The sequence below is a fragment of the Maylandia zebra genome, linkage group LG22 (genome assembly GCF_041146795.1).
Source record: "Maylandia zebra isolate NMK-2024a linkage group LG22, Mzebra_GT3a, whole genome shotgun sequence".
Classification (NCBI taxonomy): Eukaryota; Metazoa; Chordata; class Actinopteri; order Cichliformes; family Cichlidae; genus Maylandia; species Maylandia zebra.
In genome coordinates this window covers 20,343,249-20,369,629 of record NC_135187.1, presented here as the reverse complement: position 1 = coordinate 20,369,629, position 26,381 = coordinate 20,343,249, and the positions used below count along the sequence as shown (strand labels likewise).

Sequence of the window (26,381 nt, the reverse complement as noted above, 5' to 3'; positions counted from 1 at the left end):
AGGAGTCGAAATTTCCTGCAATTGCCACTGGTTGCCTGACAAGACTAGACTAGCCTTAAAGGTGTGAGTTGGAAGACCACTTTGGGTTTAGCTTTTACATCCTATACAGCCTTGAAACTATATAGCCATGTCCACTATTTCCAGTGGTGGTAGATAGTGAACACGGCTCTGACTTTTGACATGAGGTGAATGAGGTGCGTTCTCTAAATAGTCACAATTTTGAGTCAGTGCAGTCCATAATTTCTTTAATTCCCACACCAGTGACCCTCACCTACTTTCCATTCTACTGATGCCTATATCAACAGCTACACCCATCCATCCTTTCCTTATCTATATTGCTGGACACCACCTTAACCACAACCCAGTTATCCAAGCAGCCGTGCACTCTGTTTATATATAAACACAGTTTTCCTGTTGCGCATCAACTTTTCCTGTGTGAAGGGCAAGTTAGAGCTGAAACCCACCCGCAACACAGCAGGGGCTGTTATCACAGTCTCCCCTCAGTATGCCACAGACCACAGACCCTCCCATTAAAAGATATTACTCCAGCCATTACCTCCAACAATACTTGCAAACTTACTAAGTAATTAAATTGTGCAGTGGAATGAATATCTGCCCAACAGTCCGCATGCATCCCTTTAGTGGGGTGCAGTCTTGCCTGCCAGCTAATATCCTGGCATTCTGACCTCACATATTTTACTCAGGAACCAAAACACAGGCTGGTTAAGGTGCAGTTTCCACTTTAGCGAGCGGTCCAACTTTGTCAGTCGAGGCTGATCTGTGGCTGTTGCTGGAATGTGATGCTGCTGCCAAGATTCACTGTAAAAAAAAAAATAGAAGAAGAATTAGGTGGGATTTCCACATTCCTGAAAAAGTTACATTTGTGGGAGAGACGCCATGTAATAGAGCGCAAGAGGCAACAGAGACGCTTTAAAGGGGTTGCACCAATCCTAAGCCTGTACACAACTCCGATTTAAGTGTGGCACTGTGTGAAAACCCACTGAGAGTGTTACTGCAGCTTTGTTTAGCTGTCATCAGTACCCACTGTGCCCTGGCATGTTTACTGTGTCTAAACTTGGTGCTGGCGATAAAGATATTAGGCCTATGATGGAGAGCTTGACGAACAGTGACTGTGGCTTTGAGGGGATTAGGGTTAGCTCAATTACGCTCACTGTTTGCATCTTGTTCTGTATGAACCGAGTGTACTCAGGTACGTGCTTGTGCTTCATATAAACGATTTTTAAACGAGCTGCATAGTTGGGTAGCCACTGTTTTGCCTTTTGTTAATAATTTAATGAAATTATGGTTGACTTTAAAGGGCAGTGCACATAACTGGTTATTTGTTAAACTTGATATGTTACCAGTCTTGTGCTTTCGGCTTGTGTAGATAAAAGCCAAAGGTTGCTGATTCCATTTTTAAGAGTGGGACAAACATTGTGGTTTGTCCCACTCCTTTGAGAATGAGTCAGCTGACTGTCTGGTTGTGACTTTCTCTATGTGACTAAACTACTTTCAACAATGTCTGACAAACGGCTTTCGTGTAAGAAGACTGCTCCTTCTCTCTCTTAAGCTGCAATAAAATTAGCTGACAATTATAAATACCTGAAGACAAAGGCATACTTCAGTGGGCAAGGTTTAACTTTTGCCCCCAGGAGGTCACAGGCAGAGACAAACAGTGCTATTAGGATGTTAATGTTCCCTGATTCTATATATCAGGAACGTTTGCCTTGGTTAGTCACTCAGTAACAACCTTATCAACATCAAGAGGACGGTCTTATCAGAGCACTTACTGCACCTTATTGAGACAATCAATATTGAATACAGGTCAGGCTCAAATTTATGATTCAAGAGATGAGAACATGACTACTGATAACATCTCTTTACAATCAAATAAAATGCAACAGTTTGTTTTGTTTGTTGGCGTGTGATGTGTGATAGCAATTGCACAAATTCACTAAACATGTGGATGCTCTCTTTAAAGGACTAAAACGATAACCACACAAAGCAAGTCTGCTCATTTTTTACACTTAAATGCTTCAAATCTTTAAACAAATGTTAATATTAGACAGGGAGCGATTGTGTCAATTATCATGGAAGCTGAGTTCAGTTTCACTAAACACATCCAGACTTGATTACTGTCATACCTGTTGAATCAACAAATCACTTGAAAAGCATCTGTGTGACTAAGTAAGGTACGCTGTAAGATCTGAAAAAGCAACACAAAGCCATTTCCAAGTTTCTGGGACTCCAGTGAACCACAGTGAGAACCATTATCCACCAGTGGCGAAACGTTGGAACAGTGGTGAATCTTGTGGGAGTTGACAGCCTACCGGTTACTCTAAGAGTGCATTGATGACTCATCCAGAAGGTCACAAAAGAGCCAAGAACAACATCTAAAGAACAGTAAAGGTCAGAGTTCATGATTCAACAATAAGAAAGATACTGGGCAAAAGTGGCATCCACGAGAGAGAACAAGGTGACCAAGAAGGACACAAAGGCTCGTCTCAAATCTCTCCCCAAAAAAGTGGAAAAGCCTGTGCAGATGTGCAGATGAGACAAAAGTTTAACTTTTTGTGAGATTCAAGTCCTCTTACACCTGGCATAAAACTAACACAGCAATTCATGAAAAGAACATCATAACAGCTAAACATGGTGGTGGTATATGCAGCTATTAGTTCATGCCCTGAATTCAAAAGCACTTGATCTGATGATCAGTAATCTGAAACTCAGCCTCAAGTCCACTCAAAAGCAGTGAGTGTGGCCTATTCAAAGTCTAGATTTAAACCAAATTTAAACGCTTTGCTATGACCATTAACAGGATGTTTATGATCAGAAATCCTAAAGTGTGGCTAAAATAAAACAACTATGCAAAGAAAAGTGGACCAAATATGAACTGAAATGTGCAAATACGTACTTTAATGGCAGTGTATGTCAGTCATTTCCCTGTGTCTTCAGTCTTTATGCTAAGCTACCAAAGTGATCGTAGCTTCAAATGCAGAACATTTGAAGTGGAATCTTTTCATTTTTTATTTCAGGTGTATTTTCCACAAATATTGAACTATTCTTTTAAAGCTCTCCTTGACCCACGAGAGGCAAAGGTAGCCAGCACACTGCGTTTAATGATTCATCTGCACCCTACTGGTAACTTTGAAAAGTCACTTTTCCACTTTGATCATTTTCGAAAAAGTTTATAAACATTTACCGCTCGAGTCCACACCCATTATTCTCCAAAATATAATGCATTACTCACACATTCACAGTCTCTTACTACGTGACCTACAAACACATGTCATGTGTGTCTGAATCACCTTTTTTTTTTCAGGCTTGTTGCATCATCTCAATTTTCATGACCAGTTGAATCTAGCTCAGAGTCATGCAAACAACCTGGTTTAGGTGTGCGAAATGAATAAAGCAGAGGAAAAACAGATGTGAGGAAACAGCCTACAGTCATGCTGTATATGGTGTAAATACACTTCTGCTGACCAACAGCTGTCAGGGCGATCTTTGACTTTCAGTACAGAAAGCTAACTTTCTGCTCTGTTTGCACTGAACAGCAGCCATGAACTGAGAGATCAAGTACTCTTCAACCCGTTGACCCATTAAAGCCTTGCAAAAAGACAGAGGGCACAAAACAGATTTCCCCTATGACACCACTGTATAGTCCTACTGTATTAGAAATAGAGCTAAAAGTAAAAGAGAAACAAGAATGGAAAGATCTAACGTCCTTGAGTGCTCCTTTGTTTACGTTATTTATTCCCATATCAGTCTTTTGCTTTATGACAGGCCTTACACTCTGTCTCCTTAGACTATCTCAAGTTTTATTGTTCTTTCCTCAACACTGTGTAAAAAGAATGAACGAACACAAACTCACTCAACACAAACAGCAAAATGGAAAGAGAGTGAACCTGACTGTTAAAACAAGTGGGTTTTTTTTTTTGGTTTTTTTAAAAACATTCATCTTAATTACCTTAATTCTTCCAAACAACCCGTGGATGGTTGCAGGATGTGCTGGAAGAGTTTTATTTCATTTATATTGCCAAAAGAAGTCACCAGCTGCTCCCACAAACACAGCCAGGTGAAAGTCCACTGGTTTTATCGTGTACCGAGACACCACGACCTACATATGCTGCACTAAATCGCTCACAGCAGTCTTTCAAAGGTTGTCAGTGCTTCAAAATAATAAGTGGGATGAAGATACAGAACTAGGAAGATGCTCCACAAATACAGGAAATGCTGCATTCTGTTTATACACATTAAGGTGTCGGGTATATATTTTGCTTGTTTGAACTATGCCCATCAGCACTTTTGGTGGTGTCTTGCAGTGTAAGTGACTGACCTGAAATTAGCATAGTGCTCATATTTTTCCCCCCTCCAATGCGCCTATTATCCGATGTGTTCCTATTGAGGGCCTCACATTACAAGTCCACAGTAGTGCTATTGTATCCTGACAAGGACCTTTCACACAGTCATTGCCAATACTAGCACTTATTAGCAGATCCACAGTATAGCAGTCACAGTTTTGCAGATGTGGAAATTTCCACACACGAAAAAAGACCCCTCCACGTTTAACTATGCTCCATGAATGAAAAACCTTTAAAGACAGACTTCACACCAGATGTGTCTGAAATCATTTGTATCGGGGGCTTAAAAGATGTTTCACGCAGTTTCAAGAAGTAACATCTCCACATCTACTCACACAGAAAAAAAAAACATCCTCCACCATGCTATTGATTATATAGGACAGACCAGCTTTGATTAGTCAATATCCATGCGTTATCAAGGAAAGGCGTTATGATCTAACGCGAGGGAAGGGCTTCCCTTTGTACAGACTTATCTCCTCTTGGCCTCAAATCAAGGTTGCAGGCCTGGCTGCCTTCCTAACTCGGCAGACAATGGCTCAGACACATCTTAAAAAACGGTCACATGCTGCGACTGCAAGAATGTGGAAACACTCGCTTAGTTACAGCAGAGATAATTTGTAGGTTGGTCTAAGAAAAATAAAAAATAAAATAAGCATGCATGTTAGAGTCTTTGCACAGCGGAGAAAAGGGGCACACTTGACAGAACTATTAAAGGACAACGTGGGTCTTTAGAAGTTGCAATGCACGTAGTAAGAATGTATACAAAGGACAGATCAGAGGGAGATAAAATATCACACAGTCACTTTAACATTTGAGCTGCGGGGTAGCCCCCCAAATTCCTAAAAATAGGAAGGCAAAAGTCCTAAAATAAAGTCGGCTGTCACCGGGGATAAATCGGGTGGGCGTTCTTTTTTCGTGCATCTCACCCGAGAGTCACAGCTTCCTGGTCATGCAACCGCTGGAAAGCTGCATTCTCAAATCCCACAGCTGGTGTTGCCCAATAGAGGCGGCGGTGGGGAAAGTGGGCCGGGCTGCACGCCCCCAAGCTTTATAAAATTCCCTCATACATCCGCCTGGCGCAACACGTAAACAAAGCAACGCTGCTGTTTCAAAGAGAAAGAAGGAGAGAGAGAGAGAGATTGCAAAAGTTTTGAGGACTTTTTTTCTCCATCTCTTCAGGAAGTTTTCATTTCAGGACAATCATCTGCTAAACCAACAGGTAGGTTTCTTTTTGGAATTATGAACTCTACTATGAACTCCTTTTTTATGGGTTCCAAGGAATTGTGCGCTCACTTCCTACTCAGTTTCCCCGTTATTGACGTTGTCTGTGCGCAACCGCTGAAACACAACTAAAATAAGAAACTAAGGCTGCATTATTTCTTTCCTTTTTCTAACCCCTTTATAGAAACTGGAACCACATTTTTATTTTTGCACATTTAAAAAATGCTTTCTATTACATGTCCACGTGCATTTTCCGAGAGAGCTTTCTCGCACTTTTGGGCATGTTTCTCAAAAAAGATCAAATAATCTGTGGAATGTGTTTCATAGCAAGGAAGGTGCCATGTGTGCAAAGTGTAAAAGATCTTCGCAGATCAACGTTCATGTCACACGTGACACTGGTGGCACGCGAGCACACGGGAAACATGCAGTTTTATGTCAAATGTTGCACTCATCGTGAGGCCAGATAGTTGCATAACAAATCCTCTTTGCTTTCTAGCCTTGGTATTAATGTAACAAACAAACAAACAAACAAACATGCACGAGGGTGGGGGCTGGAGGAGGGAGAGAGACTGGGCTGTGGCTGATGCTGATCGAAGTATTAAACATTTTCTTTATTGACTTAAGGTATTAACAGCAAGTGTTCCAAAATGCATAAATAAATAAATCTTTGCTAGAAAAACAAGACTGCTCCCCATCAGATCTGCGTGACCCCTCCTCACCAACTTCACTATAGAGAGGAAGACGCCCACAATTTGCTATCTCTTACAGTGAAAATGTAGGTCTGTATGAGCTTAGTCCAGCAGGCCTGCTGCTGCTCTGCTGATATTTCAGAACCAGGGATTTGACAGATTAAGCGAGTTCCCAAAGATTAGGGAAGCAATCATTGTTTCTGCAGATGGATGCAGCAGGCTCGTGGATTTAAAAGTATATGGAGGCAGAGGAGTGAAGGGATGACCTGCCCTTGATTCTGGCTCTCTGAAATTGAGACTCTGTCCAAATCTAATCACTACATATGCTTCTTTCTGTCAGTGAACAAAGAGAGTTTGAGCCCATGCTTGTTTTGTAACTTGGATGTTGTGGCTTAAAGCAGCGCACCCCATCTCCTGGATTTACTGTGGAAAACAAGCGCTGATGTTTTACGTAGACCTGAGCCAGAGTTGTTGTTTTCCTCTAAAGCTCAAACCGCAGCATCTCATTGTCAGGTGATATTTTTTAATATTCAGAAAGCCAACAACTGCCCTAATCAGTCATCGAAACCAGTCGGTGTCGAAGCTTGAAAAACTAAAACCTTGACATGAAGTCAAACTGTCAACAAATAAAAATGCTTCAAATAATTTCGAGTTTGTGGTTTTTTTTGGGGTTTTTTTTTCTGAGCTACACTTTTAGGATCATCTCTTAGAAACGTATATCCTCCCACTGTTTCCTGTTTAAGATTGCATAACAGTCTCACTTCTGCCAAGCCAAAGCTGTTTCAGTTACTGCTTTTGTTTCGTTTCTTTCCTTCTGCAATGACATTTTTCTAACAGGAGCCTTTGCATGCAGGGACAACTGCTGCCACTGGCACCTCTTTGTGCTGAGGCCGGTTTTAAAGAAGGCACCGAAGGCAAATTCCTGTGAGGGAGCACGCTCATCTTAAAATCTGAGAATAGTCTTTTACCCAATGTGGCCAAATTTGAGGAAGCGATTGTGCTCGGTGTGCCACAATATTAAGAGCAGCAGAGCAGCCTTGCGTTCAGTGTTATTCACTCCATCTCATGTTATTCATCGACATTATAAATACATTTTAAGTGTAATGAGCCACTGTTGAATATTTATCTCTTTCCATGACAGTCGTTTGAAATCATTTCATAAAACATGTCACAGCAGCAGCACTCCTATCGTGTTGCTTAGGCTCAGACTCTGGCGTGGGTAAACTAACACTTCCCCTTTCTGCACTCCTCTCAAAGAGGTGAAACATTAGCTCAGCTTGGCTAACACCACAGGTGTAAACAGCAGGTGACCTAGTTGTCTTAGCCTGCTGCTCTGTCAGAGCTTCTCTCTGATGTCGACATGCTGGCAGGTAGTGACTGGTAGCCAAGCTTGAAAAGAGATGCGTGCTTTTATTTCATTAATTTAGTTTCTGTTGTTTTCCATTTGGTCCCACGTTGTCATTTACTCACCAAAGTGAGTAAATCAAAGTACAGCACACCTGTAAGTCCCATAAGATTTACAAAAAGAAAAAGAGACACCAGATATGATAAATGTTGCTTTTCCATATGGGTGAACTTACTTGTCTGGTTTTATTTTTTGCTGTTTGCAAAAAAAGGCTTAAAAACAGAAAACAGGCCGAGAGGTTTGCTCATGTTGACATGGGAAATTACATCCCCCCCCCCCTCCATTTTTTTTCAAATTATATAATCAAAAATGGCCTGAGCATTTTCTTTTTCTTTCGATATTATGAAAATCATAAACATGGTTTCTGTTACATGGCTGTGGAATCTCAGCGGGGGCTGCTCTCTTGTCCTCTTCAACAAAGCTCCTGCAGTGTAACCGCAGCCATGTTTTTGGAAGGGCCGCAGTGAACAAACGAACCTGTTGTTTGATACTCCTCTTCCTCTGCGGCGCTGTGAGAGCTGCCTGGCGCTGGTGTGTGTTCTCCTCATCAGAGAAACACAGGCATACAGGTGTTTGTGTGTACCCAGGGCGTATTCTGCCAGACACCCATATCTGAAACATGAGTTGCTTCCTCTAAATGGCAAACTTGCTCTGATGAGCACTCTGCAATTCTGAAGGTTGATTAAGTTTTTTTTTTTCTATTTTCTATTTTTGCTGGCACAAAAGACATTGTCAAAGCCTGGAAATGGCAAACGGAGAGACTTCACCCAAACAGAAACCAAGATAAACACAGAAAGTGACAGGAAGCGCAAGCAGGGCGCTGAAAAGAAGCTGGGAAGTTTAGATGGGAACCAGGGTGTCAGTTGCTTCCTGTATATGGATGTGTGTCTTGGTCATCATGGCCCCCCCGCTTCAGCTGTGGGAGAGAAGTGGGCAAGCCCCTGGCCTGCTGCGGCCAGTGGACAAAGGGCTCTCTTAACTGGCTAATTTGATTTGCATGCAGAGTCACAGCCTACATGCTCTATTCCAACACAGTATCATGATCTGCACAGCCTGGCTTCTCTTCCAGTTTTCTGCCCCTCTGTACAACTCTTCATCTTTCTTTTCCTTTTAATGTTGTCATTAAGCCCCACTTTGATGTTATTTTATGAAATGTCTTCCCAATCCCGAAACCTGGATTTAGGGAGGGTCTTTTTCAGCTCTAAGTTCAGTGGATAATTAACTTGAGTCCAATCTTCAAAGTGCATGTGTAGTAGATCTTTTTTTTTCTTTTAAATCTTTCAGCAGGGTGAGAATTACCCAAAAATCACACTTCCTCTTCCCCTCACAGCCAAACCTTGCTTTGTGCCTGTCAGCCACCTTGCGCACTGTCTTTCAGGTTATCCACGTGTTTCTCATGTAGGCGGTTCGCAGGTGTGGTCCGTTATGTGAGCCGCATGTTACTGCAGATAACTGCTGCAAGCCTCTGCATGTTGCGAGTGTGTCTTGGACTATATTAAACTTAAGCCCTCTTTACTTTCGTGTGGAGAAACACACCCAGCCAAAGTTCAAGCAGGCCTCATTCTATTGTCTGCAACTCCTCAATTCTGACAAAAGTCTCCCAGCAGTCCCCTTAAAGACGCTTAGGAGCAAAAGAAAGGGACAAATCTGTACTTTAACAGGCCTTTAATCACTCTTTTATTTTAAAATACAGTAATGCATATAAAAACCTTGATCCTCGTACACAGAAATATGCTGAACCAGTCATTAACTAATTGCTCCGATCTCTCCCAGGCTCTGCAGCTCTTTGAAATGGATGATATCCAGGTTGTTGAGTCCAAACCCCTGCTGGTTGACAGGGAGCTGCCGGTATGTTTTGTGCAAAGTTTTGTTTAACGGTAACTCTCAGATAAATCTTAAGCTGTTGGAGTTCTATGCTGTCAAGCTTTGTATGCTTTTTGCTGATTTATTTGTGCCTCTTAGCTTGACTTTTCTTTAGATATAACTTTTGGGATATTGGTGCTTTTATATGAGAACGTAATCACTGAACACTTCATAAATTTCTATACACAGATTTCCAAAATATGCACAGTAAAAGACAATTAAGCTGTCTGTGGTCGGCTGTGTGTTAGAAAAATGGAACTAGTGCAATAAGAAAATCATGCATATGCACCAGAATACCACAGTATGATTCGCTTTCACATAATTTCACAGAATGTTCTTCATGTTTGATGCATTATGTTGACTGTGCAGTCAAAATTATACTTGATTCAGGTTGGGTTCAGTGATGGGAACCGACTTTGGGATATTAGATTATAGCTTGTTGCACCGTAATCATGTTATCTTTTATGTTTTCATTCCTCTTTTCTCTCTTTCCAGGGCTTGAGAGAGGCTGTGCAGCAGCTTGTAACCAAGGTATGTTTGCATAAACACACATTAAACACTTTATCATTCTGACAAGTTGCAACATTTTGTTTTAGCAGTTAAATCCACTGCTTGGTATCTCATAACTTTACCTTGAATAGTACCATCTAGTGGCTGATAAAATGAAATACTTTGATAATTATTAACATAGCTGTGGCACTACCTCATTGACCTTTTATCTGCTGTGATTTTATTAGGACAGAAACCTAATTAGGGTTCCACTAACTGAGTCAGCTACAGGAAGTGATGAAATGCATGTTGAACTGGATTTGATGATGCAGCCTATCGGGAGAAACTGCATGTGTTTTGGTGCTGCTGAGTCTGGGGGCGATCCTAACACCCTGTACAGAGCTCCTTATAGTCAGAAAACATTTGCTGCCTCTTGAATCTGTGTTGTTTTTAAATAACAGTAGGTGTGAGAAGTGCATTGGTTTCAACTTAAAAAAATCTTTTCTTCAAACTTCATGCGAATTTAAGGGTTTTGTGCTCAGGCAGTGTGTGGATGGGGTTCTTTTACTGAGAGTCTGAGCTCCATCAGAGTCCTTCTGACTTTCTTTGCTGTGACACTGACAGATTGGTTGACCTAAAGTATCCAGGGCAAGTGTTTGATGTCTCTGTGGGGACTAAGCTTCCAACAGTCAGTCGCGCAGGATTAGTTGGCTCTGATGATATTCCCTGATTTTTATTAGCGAATGCATTCATGACACCTGGACACACACACACATACACAAAAAAGAAATTCCACTGTAAGTTTCACAGATGTGCGTGTGTGCTTATGAACACTCTGTACACACAGACACATGCTCGCTGCCTTGCAGGATTATCTCCACTGCGTAGTCTCCACGTTTGAGTGTGCCCTGCAAAGCGTGGGTGGAGCGAGCTGTGGTGAATCCTGTACATTACATTTCGTAAATAGGTTTTACCTCCTTGCTGGATGTTCCTGACAAGTAGATCCCATGCAGTTAGAACTGGTTTGGGGATAAAAAACAAACTACCTAATAGGTTGTCTCGTGACATACCCTTGACCTGCTGATGGATCACCATAGAGCTGCTGTTGGTTAATAATAAACCTTCATATAAACAGTTTAAGTTTAAAATTATTAGAAATAAAGAAATGAATGACAATGTAAAAGCAATTTTTAGCTAATAATCACTCTACATATTTAGATTTTATAGAAAAAAACTTTTTTTTAAAGGAGTTAAATGTTTTTTTAGTCTAGTTCTTAAAACTGATTTATTCATGGATTATGGCAGTATTTATATTTGGAGAAATTTTTAAAACTTCGTTTCACTATTTAACTAAATTTTTAATGTATTATGGGTGAGTTTTAACCAAATACCGAATGTGTAATTTAGAAACAAATCAAAGATTTTCATCAAAAGGGCTCAGTCTAGTCTCGAAAGACTGTTTGCTGCCGTATATCGTGCAGGATCTATATTTAATTACCAACACTAAGTTAAGTCTTTGTTTTTGTAAATCTTCTCCCCTAAATATTACTGAATAATAGCTGCTGCCTCATTTATTCATCATGTTTTGCCACTCATCGCATGCTCATACTTATCATGTCAGCGCAGTAGCTGATGCCCCTCTCTGACATTGGCTGATCCAATTTAAGGATATCTTCATCTAGAATTAGCTTGTTTTGACCAGCCTGCAAGGCACCATGGGAGGCCAGGAGCTTAGGCCAACTGGTAAGCAGCAGGGGTATAAAATGCAGTTCTCACTGAAGGGCTGAACGACTTCAGAGGCTTACCAGCTCTTGGATCTATAGCTCAGAGAGCCACTGTAACTACAGTTTTCAGTAGCAAGCAGTGTTTAACTCTATTCCTGCAAACATGGTTCTGGAGGATCCTGATGTGGAAATGATTGTCGCTGAGATTGAAGTGAGCGTGAGTAGACTAAAAGCTTTATTAAAATGTTTGCTGTAGTTTCCAGCGGATTTGTGGGATTATGCTGCCTGCTGGACAATCGATACTAAAGTTGGAGTTGTTGCACAGGTGCTAAACGGGGAAAAAAATATTCTTCTTTTGTGGCTCATGTGGAAAAAATGTGTTGTGTTTTACAGTGGCCAGCCTTTTGAAATGGCTTTGCTTACTTTTCAGTTGGTAAAGTAGATAGAAAACTAATATATTTAATGGAATGATAAACCTCTGTAACGAGATGCGGCATGGTTGGGTAAATTATTCCTGGTGAAGAGCCTATCATTTAGATTTTCCATCAAAAAAACAGGCTAATTATTGGAGGTTGTATTTAACAAAAGTATTTCAAATATTACTGCAACAGCTTTACGTTGTCATATTGACTATGCAGCCCTGTTGCACCAGCATCAAGGAGTAACTTTAAAGAAATATATATAAATATATTTATGTATCTTTTGTAACCTGGAGCTATAAAAGTATGGTCATGTCTGTGTATCTATAGGAGCACGATGTGGAGACTCCTAATGGAAGAATTCACTGTACAATGAAGGGGGTTCCCAAGGGGGACAGACCAGTCATTCTCACCTTCCATGACGTCGGCCTGAACTGTAAGCCTACCTCATTATTTCCTTTATCTTGGTGAAACGTGCTGTGGTACCGAAGGCCTTGTGTGTTTTGAATGATCATACCAATTAAAATGAAATTAGTTTCTCTGAACTACCTTTATATTAAGTCTATCTAAGTATCTAAGCTGGACTTATAACCCTTGTATCCACGCTATCATTTTACGCTCGGTCATGTTTGTGTATCTGTAGGAGGAGGTGTGGAGACTCCTCGTGGAGTCTTCCATGATTTCTTTTTTCTTTTTTTTGTAATGAAGTCAGATTTTGTAAGATGATTGCTCACGGCACCTCCAAACCTGAGATTTGCTCATCTATTCAGGCGGTTTGAGTTCTTCTTTCCCCCTCTATTAAGAACCACTCATCCAACTCCACCATCTTTTCACTGTTTTCCAGACAAAACCTGCTGGAACACGCTCTTCGACCATGAGGACATGGCGGAAATCATGCAGCACTTTGCTGTGTGTCACGTCGATGCCCCGGGGCAGCATGAAGGAGCAAACACCTTTTCCACTGGGTGAGCCAGATGCACACATGCATGTGCGCACACAGTCACAAACAGAGAGACACTTAATGTATGTCAAGCAGTCTGTGACCTCAGAATCAACAGGTAGATCACTGTGAATGTGCTTAAGGTGACCTAATTTGACAAGTATTATCTCTTGTTCAGCCTAATCTCTGCTTTAATGGTGAGACTTTGCCTTATGTTAAGATTAGCTGAACACAAACTGCTGTCAGGAGTTGATAACGGTAATATAAGACCATTGCTGATTAGATAGTGTCTGTAACAATACTCTTTTTGTTTCCCCAGATATGAGTACCCTTCTATGGACCAACTCGCTGAGTCTCTCCCACTGGTCTTAAAGCATTTTGGGTAAATTGAGCTCCAGTTCCCAGCCTGACACTTCACCCTTTATATTTGAGACACTTTCTAACCGGTTGTTCTAACAGTACCCCTCTACTTTTGTGCACTCTAGCCTGAAAAGTGTGATTGGCATGGGCATGGGAGCCGGGGCCTACATTCTGTCCAGATTTGCTGTGAGTTTACCCCACGCTCTCTCAGTCACACTTAATATTTTCAGTATTAATCAATCTTGGATTAGCAGAGCTGGCTAATGGGTTTCTGCTCTTGGCTGATTTTTGGCAACACACTGCCGCTTATTGCTTGAGCCTGCAGAGCCATGAAAGCCTCAGGAATGTACAAGATCAGCTCACCACTAACACTGTGCTCAATAGTAAGCCCCCCTCCCCGCTGACACAAAGCTGGCAAAGATGCAACATTTAACTCTTTGCAGCCTTTACTTTAACTAGTTCTATATTGTTCAACAGGGCACGATATAACATTAAAGAGCTTTAGATTAAAACCTAACCCTCACCAAATTGGGAAACAATAAATAAATAGATGGGCTATACAAAATATTTTTTTAAATCGGTTGTGGGGCACATATTTAGCGAAATGTGTCGTGGTTTATTTCTAAAGTTCATTTATGTATCTTTTAGCTGGACTACCCAAATATGGTAGAAGGCCTTGTTCTCATCAACATCAACTCGTGTGCTGAGGGATGGATGGACTGGGCTGCACACAAGGTAATGCGCGTATAAACACACATATGAGCACCTACAACTGTTCAAACCATTTCCAAAAACTGTGGTAACTTTGACTTTTGGATTTGCAGAACCATTAAAGCTAAACATAGCTTTTTCTGTTTTTTAGATCAGTGGCTGGACTCACGCAGAGCCCGACATGATCATCACCCACCTGTTTGGAAAGGTAAAGATTCAAATTCTCATTATTAAATTAATTAATATCTTCATTACGCTTAAAGTACCTCTGTAAACTGAAACTAGGATTTTAGTTAGATTCATTTGTAGGTCGTGGGTTTAACCCGTCTTTTGTTTTGGGTACCGCAGGAGGAAATTCACCACAACCATGATCTAATTGCCACATACCGCCACCACATCATGAATGACATGAACCTGTTTAACCTGCATCTCTTTGTCAAGTCCTATGAAAGGTAAGCACAGCATCTAGTTTATGTAAATGTTTCATGATATAATCTTGGTGTTTGAGTTCATACACTCTAATGGAAAGTGTGGTGGCTCCTTAGTGTAGTGCTGTACACATTTGAGATACCGATCCCTGTGGAGTTGAGTCAGGGAGGCCATCGGGTGCAAAAATTAGGGAGCAGCCGAAAGTAGCGTGTTCTGCGCACTAACAGATGTGTCTGTCTACAGTCGAAGGGATCTGGAAATTGAGAGGCCAGTCCCTGGAAGCCATGCCAGAACCCTCAAGTAAGTTGTTCTCAAAAACGGCATCAGCTTAAATGAAACAATGTTATTTCTAACACGGAAACATTCACTGTGTGGTTGTGTGTCCTTTATCCAGGTGCCCTTCTCTGCTGGTGGTTGGCGATAGCTCTCCTGCCGTGGAGGCCGTGGTGAGTTCACATGGCTCAAGTGCTAATGATTAGACTTCCCACTGCCGTTAACACGGTTCAACTTGTGCTGGACGTGTTTTCCATTCGCTTCAGTCGTCTGCTTAAGCCCAAGAGATATGCAAGGATAAGTGCTTAAGGACAACAGTTTAGCATGTCTTAGGCAAGAACCGAATTGGAAACAGAAACGGAGTGATGCAGATCAGCTTTAATCTGTTAAAGTTAAGAGATTTGTGTGACTGCTGCTGCTTTCAGCTGCAAACAGGTCCCAAATCCAAAACGTATTTGTTAGTATATATTATCCATAGGAATAACTGGATTAAGCACACAACATTAAAAACTTGTTGGTCATCACACATCATTTGCCTAATAAATGTTTTGCGTTTGTTCCTGCAGGTTGAGTGCAACACTAAGCTGGACCCCACAAAGGCCACCCTTCTTAAGGTGAGGGCCCCACTCATTCCCTCTGTTGTGGCCTTTACCCCACACCTCCTGTCTCATCCAGATTATAACCACCTTGATGAAAACTCATCTGCTGATAAGATTCCACTGGCTCAGCATTTACCTGGTGATATATTAACCAGTGGTATGACAGCTGAGCGTTTCCCCAGAGCTCACTGACCTACTTCGGCTGGCCTGTGGCGAGCTTTTTATGAACCGCATCTCAAATCAAATGGCTGTTTGACTTAAAGTGGTGCCTTTTACTGGGGTTAATGGTTCTGCGTGTTCAAATTGGACTTAATGAGCGCTGTGGGGGGTTATGGAGTGTGCACGATGCTGCACGAATACACAAGTGACAACATGCAAAATTCTAATTTTGTGTTCTTTTACTCTTCTCCCCAGATGGCCGACTGCGGTGGCATGCCCCAGGTTGACCAGGTGTGTATGTGTGAGAAAGAAAATAGGGAGGGGGAAATAACATGAGAGACATTGATGCTGTAGAACAGGCTGGACAGGGCTGGATAATCAGCACACGGGGTCAGGTGGAGGGGTGGATGGCGTAGGAGGGTGGCACTTAAGAGCATTAACAAGTACCAGACATGAACCACAGTTGTCAGGTTGTAATCCTCCAAACTGCACAGCACCTGTTCATAACAGCTGTCATATCACAAACCCTGGGAAGTAAGCTGGTGGCTGAGAGCTTGAACCTGTCAATGTTATGCAAACAAATATAATAATTACTGAAAAGAGGACTGATTATCTTTATGTTCTTCTCTGCAGCCTGGCAAGCTGACCGAGGCGTTCAAGTACTTCATTCAGGGCATGGGATACAGTAAGTATCACATACTTTCACTTTGTTTTACTGAGATATGTTCAGATTAAAGTTTCTTCTTCCAACGTGCATGAAAATAAAAACGACACAGAAAAAAATGCCTGCCATCACTGGTGCTTACAGATGTAAAAGATGTATATTCTGCCACCTTGTGGTGAGAGAAAGATCTCTTAGCCTTCGAGTTCACCTCATCCAGTGTTGAAAATCAAACACTCTGAAAACATTAATGCACTAATTAATTTTGTTAGGCTCCTCATTACGTTGCTGAGACCAGTAATATAATTTCTAGTTTAGAATAGCACATTAAACCTTACGTATTCCCACACATCAGCACAAACAGCTACCCTAAGAAGGACATGCACAAGATCTGAGCACTCGAGTGTCACATTCTTGTCTCTTTACGTGCCAAAATTTATTATTTATGATGAACTGCACTGAGAATGCCCCCTTTGAGAATTTTTGCAATTGGTCAAATGCGCTCCACAAAGTGAGTTCAAAGCATGTTTGATTATTCAGATACTTTAGGATCTTGTGTAACTCTTGCAGGTGACTCAGTTGTTTGATTTCTGACTGTAATGTGATTAATGAATTTGGGAACGGGAATGCTTGACTGTACCAATGTACACACAAATATAAGGTGATTATAATAATGCCCCAACACAGCCTTCGCACCCCTTGTTTTTATGATTGATTAGGGCTTGTACTCACTATGATGTAACTAATGCTCAAAGGACAGACCATATGTGCACCCACTGGCAACTTTATTATACACAGCCATTCAGCTGATTTAATAACTAATCAGCCAATCACACGGGAACAGTTCAGTTAATTTGGGCATGTAGACATGGTCAAGACAGCCTGCTGAAGGTCGAATTGAATTTGACAACTTTGCACTACTGCTCTCAAGCATAAAGTATTCGCTGTTTAGTTTAAATGGTGTCCGTGTGAACTTTCATTTGACTGACACGTTTGCATTTGCTGATGACAGTAGAACCAATTTTAATTGTCTGCATCTGTTTGGATGGCTTGCTTTCATTGTAACAACACGTGGCAATTTATATGCTCGCCATACATTTATTACAAAATTCTGCAAATCTTCTTGAAGGTTGTGATGAAAGGTAGTGAGCAATGGGAAAGTGGACGTCAGTAAATTCTTTTCCTCTTCCCTCAGTGCCTGCTGCCAGCATGACCCGCCTTGTTCGCTCCCGCACTGCCTCTGGCTCTAGCGTCACCTCGTTCGACGGCAACCGCTCCCGCTCCCACACCAGCGAGGGAAACCGCTCCCGCTCCCACACCAACGAGGGCAGCCGCAGCCGCAGCCACACGACTGAGAATCCGCACGGCCGCTCCCACACAGACAGCTCCATGGACACCACGGCCAACAACAACGTGGACCAAGGCGTGAGCAAGTCCGCCGAAGTGTCCTGCTAAATAACCCTCCACTCAGCAGACATCCAAACCTCTCAAGGATCCCCTTCAGTCTCTGCTGCGCTACCTCTAATTCACACCTGGCCCATCAACCTGGAATTGTTTAAAAGAGAGGGGAAAAAAAGAAATAAAAAAACGCACAATACACACTCACCTGCAGATTTCTCAGTGCAGATGAGTTGCCCTAGTTTGGAAATATGTTTGAGTAAGAAGTTGAGGTCGTGTTTATTGATTGCAAGCAGAAAATGTTTGGGGCCACAGTGTAATTGGAGGCAACGCAGCATTTGGGGACATCGAAGCAGAGAATGTCGGAGAAAGCTGTGGCTAAGAGTACACCAGCTTGTAATATATCCCTCATAATCTCGCATACAAAAAAAAAACAACCTCCCCTTCATCTTTCCCTCCAACCTCATTTTTTTTTGGTCCATTTTTACCCTACTGACGCAGCTTTCTCAAATTTACCCGACTGTAAATGTGTTTCCTGTTCTCACTGTAATTGTTCGATCATTTATCCGTTTATTTTTCATGTATGAGTTATTGTTCGTATGTAGGAGCAGACTTGTAGATGTGGAGAGTGAATGGGGAGGCACTACACGTATATCTTTGAAAATTGAAAGGGCAGACTTAAAGTATATCATGCACAGCAAATTGTTTGACCTTGCAAATGTCATTTATTTCCCCCCCTGTGAATTTTCTTTCCCCCAAAAGATTGTTGAAATAGCAGTTTGCAGGTGAATTTAAAATTAATCTAAATTGTATGCTTTGTCGTCAATCAAAACACTGAAAAACCAATGCTAAAGCTTCAGGATCACATGGTTTATTAATGGATCAAAAACGGTTCTCTCTTAATGATTTTTATGATGATTTCTATGCAATCAATGTGCCATGAAATTGTTCACCTTTGTTAGATTGTGCTGCTCCTGTGTGTGGATTCTTGAGTGAGTGATAAAAGAGAGGTCCACATGTAAACACGAGGATAGCCATAGAACTTACCTGATACTTTCTACTCTTTCTTCTGTATTTTACTTGCACTACAAAAACATTTGGCTCTGTAGAACACGTACATACAGCTTTGTAAATACACAACCTTCTAATGCTGTAGAAAAGCATTAAAATGACATAACCGTTTGTATTTATTAAAAAATGACAAAAAAAATGTGTAACAGCTTCCCTGATTATCCTTATTTCATATGAATATGTAGTCTTGGGGATCTTTGTTCATCTCTTAACACTTATAGGGAGAATTTAATGAAATAGATGAAGAAAAACCTACAACCTCCGTTGATATGGGAGTTTAAAGGCAGGCAAGCAATGTCCTTGTGAGACGTCGTCCAAAAAACATAGCATGCCAGTACATATGCCAAAAGCCTCATAAATAAATTAAACCTTCAGTATTTCACATGCGTTGTTGAATATTTTCATTTGCAAACACTTCTTTAAATAGTCTTCAAAAGCACACCATGCTTTATGAATACACATATGTGATATTTACAGATTTTTCCAATAGGAAAAAGAAAACAGAACAAAATCCCTTGTACATGATTGGACTAAAAAAGGAAAGGAAAAAACTGCATAGGAAATGAAAGTCAGGAAAAAGTTCTAAAGCTCTTTACAGATGGGACAAACCGACAGGTCGCTTCTTAGTTCATAACCTCTGGATAACCGTAATAATTCTCCAGGTCAGCAAAGATGTCATTGGGGCTTCTGCAGCTGAGGTTGCAGAAGCAGGCCTGAACCCACAACATCTTCCAGGTGAATCCCGTCCCGTTGGGACACTCAAACTCCACGTCAATGGTTTTGGATTTGTAGGGGATGCAGCAGCGTTCGTCGGTGCAGACGCCGCAGTATTTGGGCCGGTACGCTTTCTTGCTGGTGCAGCCGGAGATGGTGAGGTTTGTTGGCTGATCTTCCCTGTAGATATTAAGACATTTCTTCCCTGGCTGAGGGAGCAAAGAAACAGGAAGATTTTAAATATAAAAACCATTTCAGTTTGATCAGTTATTGTACGTGTTTGTGAGACTACTACCTTGATGTGTTTGGTGATGTCGACCTCGCACGGCCGCAGGTTACAGAGACGAGACTCTTTAAACAGCTCGCATCGCTCATTGGCATTGGAGATCCTCATGGACAGGCCGCGGCCGCAGGTCTTTGAGCACGGGCTCCATGAGGTAGTCTGGGTAATGCAGTTTTTGTGCCAGCTCGTGGTCTCGGCTGGGAAAACTAGACAGCAGCATAGACAGAGAGGTGTGCAACTAAATTACGTTCAGCGCCATTTCATTGTCAAAGTGCTCCAGGTCGCGACAACTCTACTCCATTTGGCAAACCAAGAGTTAAATATAGACAGTTTTAATTAAAGTTTTAATGAAATTAAAAATTCACAATATTTCAACCAATTGTTTGGTTATTAGAGACCAAAAAAAAAAGTCAAAACAAGGATTGTTTTTCCAGCTGCAGTTAAATTTAGCAGCATGGCTCCCCGGCAGACCCCAGCATAATACAGAGCAGTGATAAAAGATGTAACAGGAGTCAGCTTTATAATAACTGGATCAATAAATAAACGGATCAATTAAGGAATTTCAGGAGAACAATTCCACTCAATCAACCAATCACATATCCTCTTGTTTTAAAGTTGTCTTTTAGCAACATGAATATACTTGTTTAACATTCAGATCATTCAGATCCTGCACATGTAATGTCGGAGAGAACACGAGAAGCACAGTATGACTGTCTCCCCTCGTGTCGCATCTGTTTTGAATCCAAATTGTTAAATTGTGTCTGCCTAGAAGTCTGGATCTAATTTGTTTCCTTATGCAGCACAAAGAGATCTTCATTCACATTCTTGCCTCCACTGGCTTCCACAGGAAAGGATCGATTTGTCACTCACACGCTTACGACAAACACATACTTCACGATGCGTCTGGACTACCAGCTTTACTTGCACAGCTACTTTGTGAGATGCAGTTTCAAACAGAGCAGATTCTGTTACTTCTAAAGATTTATACTGGTGTAAATAACACCACTCAATATCAGAAATATTCACGGTGTACTGTATGTATGTCTACATTTCTGTGCAAACAATACTGCCCAAGAGAGCTCCAATTAGTCATGTAAAATCCTCACATTTTTAAGAATACTGAGGGCTTCCTAGTAATTTGTTCACTATATTTGTACTTGAAGCATTCCCTTCCATTTAAATGACCTCTCAGCCATCAACTCTGAACATTAGATTTAGGGGTTAAAACATACAATATTTTTTATCCAAAGCTTCCTACCCTCGACTGCATGTCGCAGCGCTGTCTTGCGCCCTCTCCTGGGCTCGTCACAGATCCACTGCTCGCAGCACTGTCCCCGGACTTTGATTCGTCGTGGGGTCTGGCACCAAACACGGGGAGGCTGAGACTCTGTGCACAGCCCCACACAGCCAATAGCACCGTTAACACACACGCACTGGTATTTACAGTTGGGCTGGAAACTCTCCCCGTTACGGTAGATCACGCCATTGTGCTCGCAGCCGATTCCCACCATGTCTGCCAGAGAGGGATGACAAGCAGGAATATATTATAAAAGCAGGGCAAACACACAAAAGCTTGGACTTGTGCGTTGCTGCTGAACTGCGTCCGCCATTATTAGGAGGACATTTGTCTTGCAGAGCTTGGAAAATAAAAGCAATCGATAAATGAAACATTTTGCACTTCAGAAATGTTTGAAAACTGTTATATTAGTCTCCATTTTTTATTTTCTTATTCCATCTTCAAACTGTCATCAGATCATGTGTAGGTAGGTTTTAAATGAACCTTCTATTAGAGATGGAAAATCTGTGACACCATAGGTCTGTTTTTACTATTTTTTTAGCAGCAGACATCATTTAGTGGGAGGTAAGTATTTCATTTCTCCACAGCTTATTCCAAAAAATAAAGTCCTTAAAAGTGAGCACAACAAGCAGCGAATGAACAAAAGAGAATAATTAAAAAAGGGGAAAAAATGGTGTGAGTGAAAATACAAAAAACATGTAATGCAATAATTACATTAGAAGCTAGTGCTGTGCAATATCTGGGATAGATTTGATCTCGACAGGCAACGATTAAGTCTGCACAGTCTGCAAGGATGTAGAACAAAGGCAAAATAATAAAATGAAAACATGAAAACATGAATAACACAAAAAGTTATTTGCATGTTGGAGACTTGGATATAAAACTTGCAGATATGTCCCTAGACTGAGGTCAGTAATTCTCTTCCATGTGTGCTCTGTGCTCTTTGTTGAATAATGTGCACATGCTGCCTGTGCCATGAAACCAAACCAAAAATAGCTTTTTCTAATATTCTCTACTCAAGTCTGTGCTGTGCTGCAGTTTGTGTGCAGTTTGGACAATGAACGTGACTTGCAACATTACAAAAATGAACTTTTGATGCGGTGTACAGCGGTAGTTTGTTTTGGTGAGTGACACTTACATGCACACACTCCTTTTTCGTACCTAGGCTTGTCTGAGCTGTAGTCGCAGTACAGTCCCTTGTGGTAGTCACACATGTCTGCCTCGTTGCACACCTCGCCCACCTGCCGGGCGCAGGTCTTGCAGCAGTCGCAGCCATCCATGAGGAGGCTTACACCTGGCGGGCACTTAGGGGGGGTCTCTGGACACTCGCAGGGCCACTTGCAGTACTGTGTGCGGTTGTACAGGTCTACAAATGGGGATGTGACAGCTGTGGCAGGCAGCATGGTGGTGGAATTCAGGGAGTAGGCCTGCAGAGAGGAAAGGGGAAAGAAAATGAGATTCCCAGTTCATATACTCTATATTTTATTAATCTAATATGTCCAATAGCTTTCACATCATGCGTACAGCTTATGTCACATCATCAAGCCTGAGCCTTTGTTACAGTGATTGCACAAAATAAGTCATCTGCAACTACTCTTTCAACCTGTTTGTCCGGAATTTTTTTTTATTGCACAAAAGGTATTTGACCCCTTGTGTGGGGGCAATATTTTTAATGCCCTTAATCATGATTTTTTTTTTTCATCTAGCCCTCTTTGGTAACCATGTCTCAGCAAGTAATGGACTTGAAAGGTTTAAAATCCCTTACTTGTACACTTCTGCTTCAGTGCTAACATGTGTTCGTGCTGTGCAATAAATTAAATAAGACTATATAAATGAATTACACCCAGTGGAGATAATCTTATTAAATCACCATCGCGCCCTGGTGTCTTATGTATTAACACTGGTTTCCGTTGCCATATTTCAAACAAGAACTGTGCTACTTACAGTTATAAAAATCCTGCCAATGAAATGAATTTCATCTCCCTTGGCATTATGACTCTTACAATCTGCTCTGTGTAGCCAAGATCACACAGTAAAGAGCTTTGCAGCTCTTAAAAGCAGATGTTCTCACAGCAACGCTGCACATAAGGCACATTGACAGCCCAGAGCTTAGAGGTTAGCTTTGGACAGAGAATGCATGAGCCTCAACTGATGAAAGTTTGGGAATGTGAATGTTTTTTGTTATTGTTTTTTGTAAAAAATAATAAATGGTTGAGTCTGAACTGAATTCTTTTTGTTTTGAGAGCATGGTGTGCTTGAGAAAGGAGCAGGAAATGATCTCCAGGTTGTTACTTCGTGTGACAGAAACCGAAACTTCCCTCTCAGGGAAAGTGAAGTCATGTTGCATTTATGATGCAAATCGAGCAAAACTTCAAACGCAGATGAGTCAGTTTTGTAGCAATAATAAACCACAAAGGCTCTTTATGAATAAGACTTCAGCTGAAGCAGATACCGTGTCCATCCTAATTAAAAGTACAGTATGTGGTCGGGGCTGGGCGAGAAGTGAAACATATAAAATTAGCTCCAGTATTGTCTCTACAGCCATAAATACTTATAGCAGAGCTCTTAAATGGGGAGCTTGAAAGATACACGTGCGTGCACACTCTGTCCGCGGTTAACTGTGCGAAAAGATGCTTAATCATCTTAAGCACGGTGGATCCGTTTTCCTCGGCTTGTTCTCAGCACTTCAGTAGAATTATGGTCATATTAAAGATAATGCAGATGAACGACTTTTAGTCACAGTCGTGCCACAAAGCTGTTTTATCAAAAGACTTAATTTATTCTGCAGCCATGAGGCTAATTTGCAAAGTGGCATACATATTGTTCCCGCTAAGGAAATCATCACCCTGACACAGAAAAAGGAGATCATGGAAATCAAGATGTGAGTGCTTCATAAATTAATTATAAAAGCTGGGCTGGGATTGATACAAACATCTTATTGAAATCATTTATCTCTGATGAACACATTTTGCATGTAGGACATTTAACAATACCAAGACAGAGAGATTATTTAGTGAGCTATTTGTGGTTATCATCATCATCTTTTTTCCCCCTTTTTAAATGCTTTCTAACGTGACCTCAAATACTTGTCATATTTTTGTGGCAGCTGGTTACAAAGAGATTACAAGTGCTGATGACCCTGGCTCCACTCCTGGTTTAATCTCTTCTTCCTGTCAGCCTGCAGTCAGGTCAGATGACCCGCGGGGAGGTGTTGGCTTGATTTACCCTTCCTCAGAGCAGAGGAGAAAGGACTTTTCCCAGGGGAAACTGTCACTCAGGCGTTGTTGTTATTTCCCTCCAAACCACATGAGTTTATTATGCAATAATGAGAATATATTTAATACTGACTATTCACAACCACACTGTTTAGGGGTATATTTGACATTGATGCTGAATAACCCAAATCTTACAAAAACTAAGAATATCGCCGTGTTTAACGTGTTTAACACAAAATATCATTAATTTAAACACTCAGTTTCTGAGGTTAGACCACAAACTGATGTCTTTATGAGTAGAAAGGCTCTGAGGAGGCAGTGGGATACAAGAAAGCACATGAGTACCCCCAAATATCCACCAGGTGGCACTAAAATATAACCGAACGAGCCTAGACACAACTTTGAGCATCCCACAGTGCAAAATTAAAGCCAGATAACGGATAATAATAAATAAAGGATAATAGGATAATAAAGGACAACAATCAGTTTTTAAGCAGATTTTAATGGAAATATTTATTCAGCCAAAGGTTAAAAAAACTATTTTTTTCTCTTTTTTTTTTTTTTTTTTTTTTTTTTGCCATAACCTGACGAATAAATGGGGGGGGGGGGGGGGGGGCTAAAACGGAGGAAACACTGATTTCGTTTATTACGTTTAAATGAGCTTGTCGTATAGTGTATCTCAGCCTACCTTACTAACTTTAAAATAACCCCCTATGTCTTCTGCAACTTGCATTAAACGTCTGAGTTACATGCAACCTGGACGTTAAAAGAAAGAAAGAAAAACAAAAGACAAAAAGGTACTTTGGGAAATCTGTCCTCCATCCCACCTCTTGAATCCCGGCTGCTGTTACAATCCACAACAGGAGCCAACTCATCACTGGTGAGGAACTGCACACGCATTGAATCCAGAATTAGTTCCGTCTCTCAAACGCGCCACACGCCGCTCTCCTCAGGTGTGCTACATCCTCGTCCCCTCGCTGACATCTCGGCGCCCTTCGGTTTGCGCTGACAGCCTGTTAATAAGAGTCCGGACCCGCATAGCCTGCCCTCAGGTTTCCTCTCTTCCCCTCAGCTCCACTTTCACCCGAACCTCCTCTTCTCCAGAGCGCTGGCAGCTGTGGTGGTTAGGGCGTGTCTGGAATAGTCTCTGGAAGGACTCTGACACTCCTATTACTGCTGCTTAATTTAAAGGCTCCAGATATTTCCAAGTCAGTCTGAAAGCAGTGCGCGTATGCTTACGTAGGCTACAGAATCATTGCCCTCTACTCCACAAGTCATAATAAGTTCCTTTGAGGATTTCAGTGTAGTTAATGGGTCATTCTGCACATGCAAAATAGAGATTCAAGTTACTGTCTTTGTTGCATGTGAGTCTCCTATTAAGATAGGCCTCACATACACAGACATTACAAATACAATCATGTAGTTTACACTGAGGCCTGGACTTTGTGTAATGCTCCCGATTTGGCTTCCTCTGAACTTATTTACTTCAGCAAACATATTTGGAATTATTTATCATGCGCCTGTCATTGCATGAGAGCATTTTCTTTTAACACCACTGTAACTACAGCAGGTCGCCTACCTCTCGCCCATTGTGTCTATTTTAAGGCTCCGACTGTGCCTGGCCTCCAGATGTTTAGTTTAAATCAAATGATGTCATCTATCTCACAGTCTGCTACTTTGCTTTCCTTTCATTTTTCTGGAAATTTGAATGTGTCACATTGAGGAGATGCAGGTGAGCACCAAATGCGCCATATGGAAACTCTCTTGTATTTGAGTAATGCTGCACCTTTTACCACAGCACCTTTTGCTTTTAGTCTGCTGAGTCTCACCCAGAATAACCAAACGTCTGTGAGAATTCGACCCCACAGGCAACAGAGAGAAGGAAAGAGTGATGGATGAGAAATGAACACTTTGTCAAAGAGCAAAGTGCCCCAGGTCTGAACCCCTATTATTTACAGGCAGTCGTCTAATCCCTGTCAGAGAGCTGTCAGCTTCTGGACTGATCTGAGCAGGCTTTCCTCTTTGCCCTGACCAGGATGACCCGCCCCATCCACAGCACAATGCACTCTGTCTCTCTCTTCTTTCCTTACTCTAAAACTC

At 41.5% G+C, this 26,381-nt stretch overlaps 2 protein-coding genes across 4 annotated transcripts; one reads left to right on the top strand and one right to left on the bottom strand.

Moving 5' to 3' along the window:
* Positions 1–5,431: 5,431 nt before the first annotated feature.
* Positions 5,432–18,138, top strand: ndrg1a (N-myc downstream regulated 1a). Of its 3 annotated transcripts, XM_004547977.6 has the most exons (16): positions 5,432–5,580; positions 9,450–9,524; positions 10,035–10,070; positions 12,502–12,607; positions 13,016–13,136; positions 13,431–13,493; positions 13,597–13,657; positions 14,120–14,206; positions 14,334–14,390; positions 14,531–14,634; positions 14,855–14,911; positions 15,006–15,057; positions 15,451–15,498; positions 15,898–15,933; positions 16,276–16,327; positions 17,499–18,138. In XM_004547977.6, the coding sequence occupies exons 2-16, from the start codon at positions 9,468–9,470 to the stop codon at positions 17,756–17,758; spliced, it is 1,197 nt and encodes a 398-aa protein (XP_004548034.1). In that variant the 5' UTR covers positions 5,432–5,580; positions 9,450–9,467; the 3' UTR covers positions 17,759–18,138. The 3 variants fall into 3 exon arrangements, with proteins under 3 accessions (XP_004548034.1, XP_004548035.1, XP_012773747.1); XM_004547978.6 differs by lacking the exons at positions 5,432–5,580; positions 9,450–9,524; positions 10,035–10,070 and adding an exon at positions 11,809–11,969; XM_012918293.5 differs by lacking the exons at positions 5,432–5,580; positions 9,450–9,524; positions 10,035–10,070 and adding an exon at positions 11,812–11,963.
* Positions 18,139–18,550: 412 nt separating this feature from the next.
* Positions 18,551–25,443, bottom strand: ccn4a (cellular communication network factor 4a). The gene is made up of 5 exons (XM_004547976.4): positions 25,109–25,443; positions 22,205–22,493; positions 21,028–21,282; positions 19,782–19,975; positions 18,551–19,695 (listed from the first exon to the last, which is right to left on the bottom strand). Exons 1-5 carry the CDS (start codon positions 25,154–25,156, stop codon positions 19,396–19,398), a joined length of 1,086 nt encoding a protein of 361 aa, XP_004548033.2. The 5' UTR covers positions 25,157–25,443; the 3' UTR covers positions 18,551–19,395.
* Between the last annotated feature and the right edge of the window lie 938 nt (positions 25,444–26,381).

Excerpts from the sequence above, each read along its gene's own strand:
- ccn4a (XM_004547976.4), bottom strand. The coding sequence starts at position 25,156 with ATGAGTTGGCTCCTGTTGTGGATTGTAACAGCAGCCGGGATTCAAGAG. Across the intron at positions 19,976-21,027 it reads GCTGCGACATGCAGTCGAGG|TTTTCCCAGCCGAGACCACG; the intron begins GTAGGAAGCTTT and ends GCTGCTGTCTAG. Across the intron at positions 19,696-19,781 it reads ACATCACCAAACACATCAAG|CCAGGGAAGAAATGTCTTAA; the intron begins GTAGTAGTCTCA and ends TTGCTCCCTCAG.
- ndrg1a (XM_004547977.6), top strand. The coding sequence starts at position 9,468 with ATGGATGATATCCAGGTTGTTGAGTCCAAACCCCTGCTGGTTGACAGG. Across the intron at positions 13,658-14,119 it reads ACATTCTGTCCAGATTTGCT|CTGGACTACCCAAATATGGT; the intron begins GTGAGTTTACCC and ends TGTATCTTTTAG. Across the intron at positions 15,499-15,897 it reads CAAAGGCCACCCTTCTTAAG|ATGGCCGACTGCGGTGGCAT; the intron begins GTGAGGGCCCCA and ends TCTTCTCCCCAG.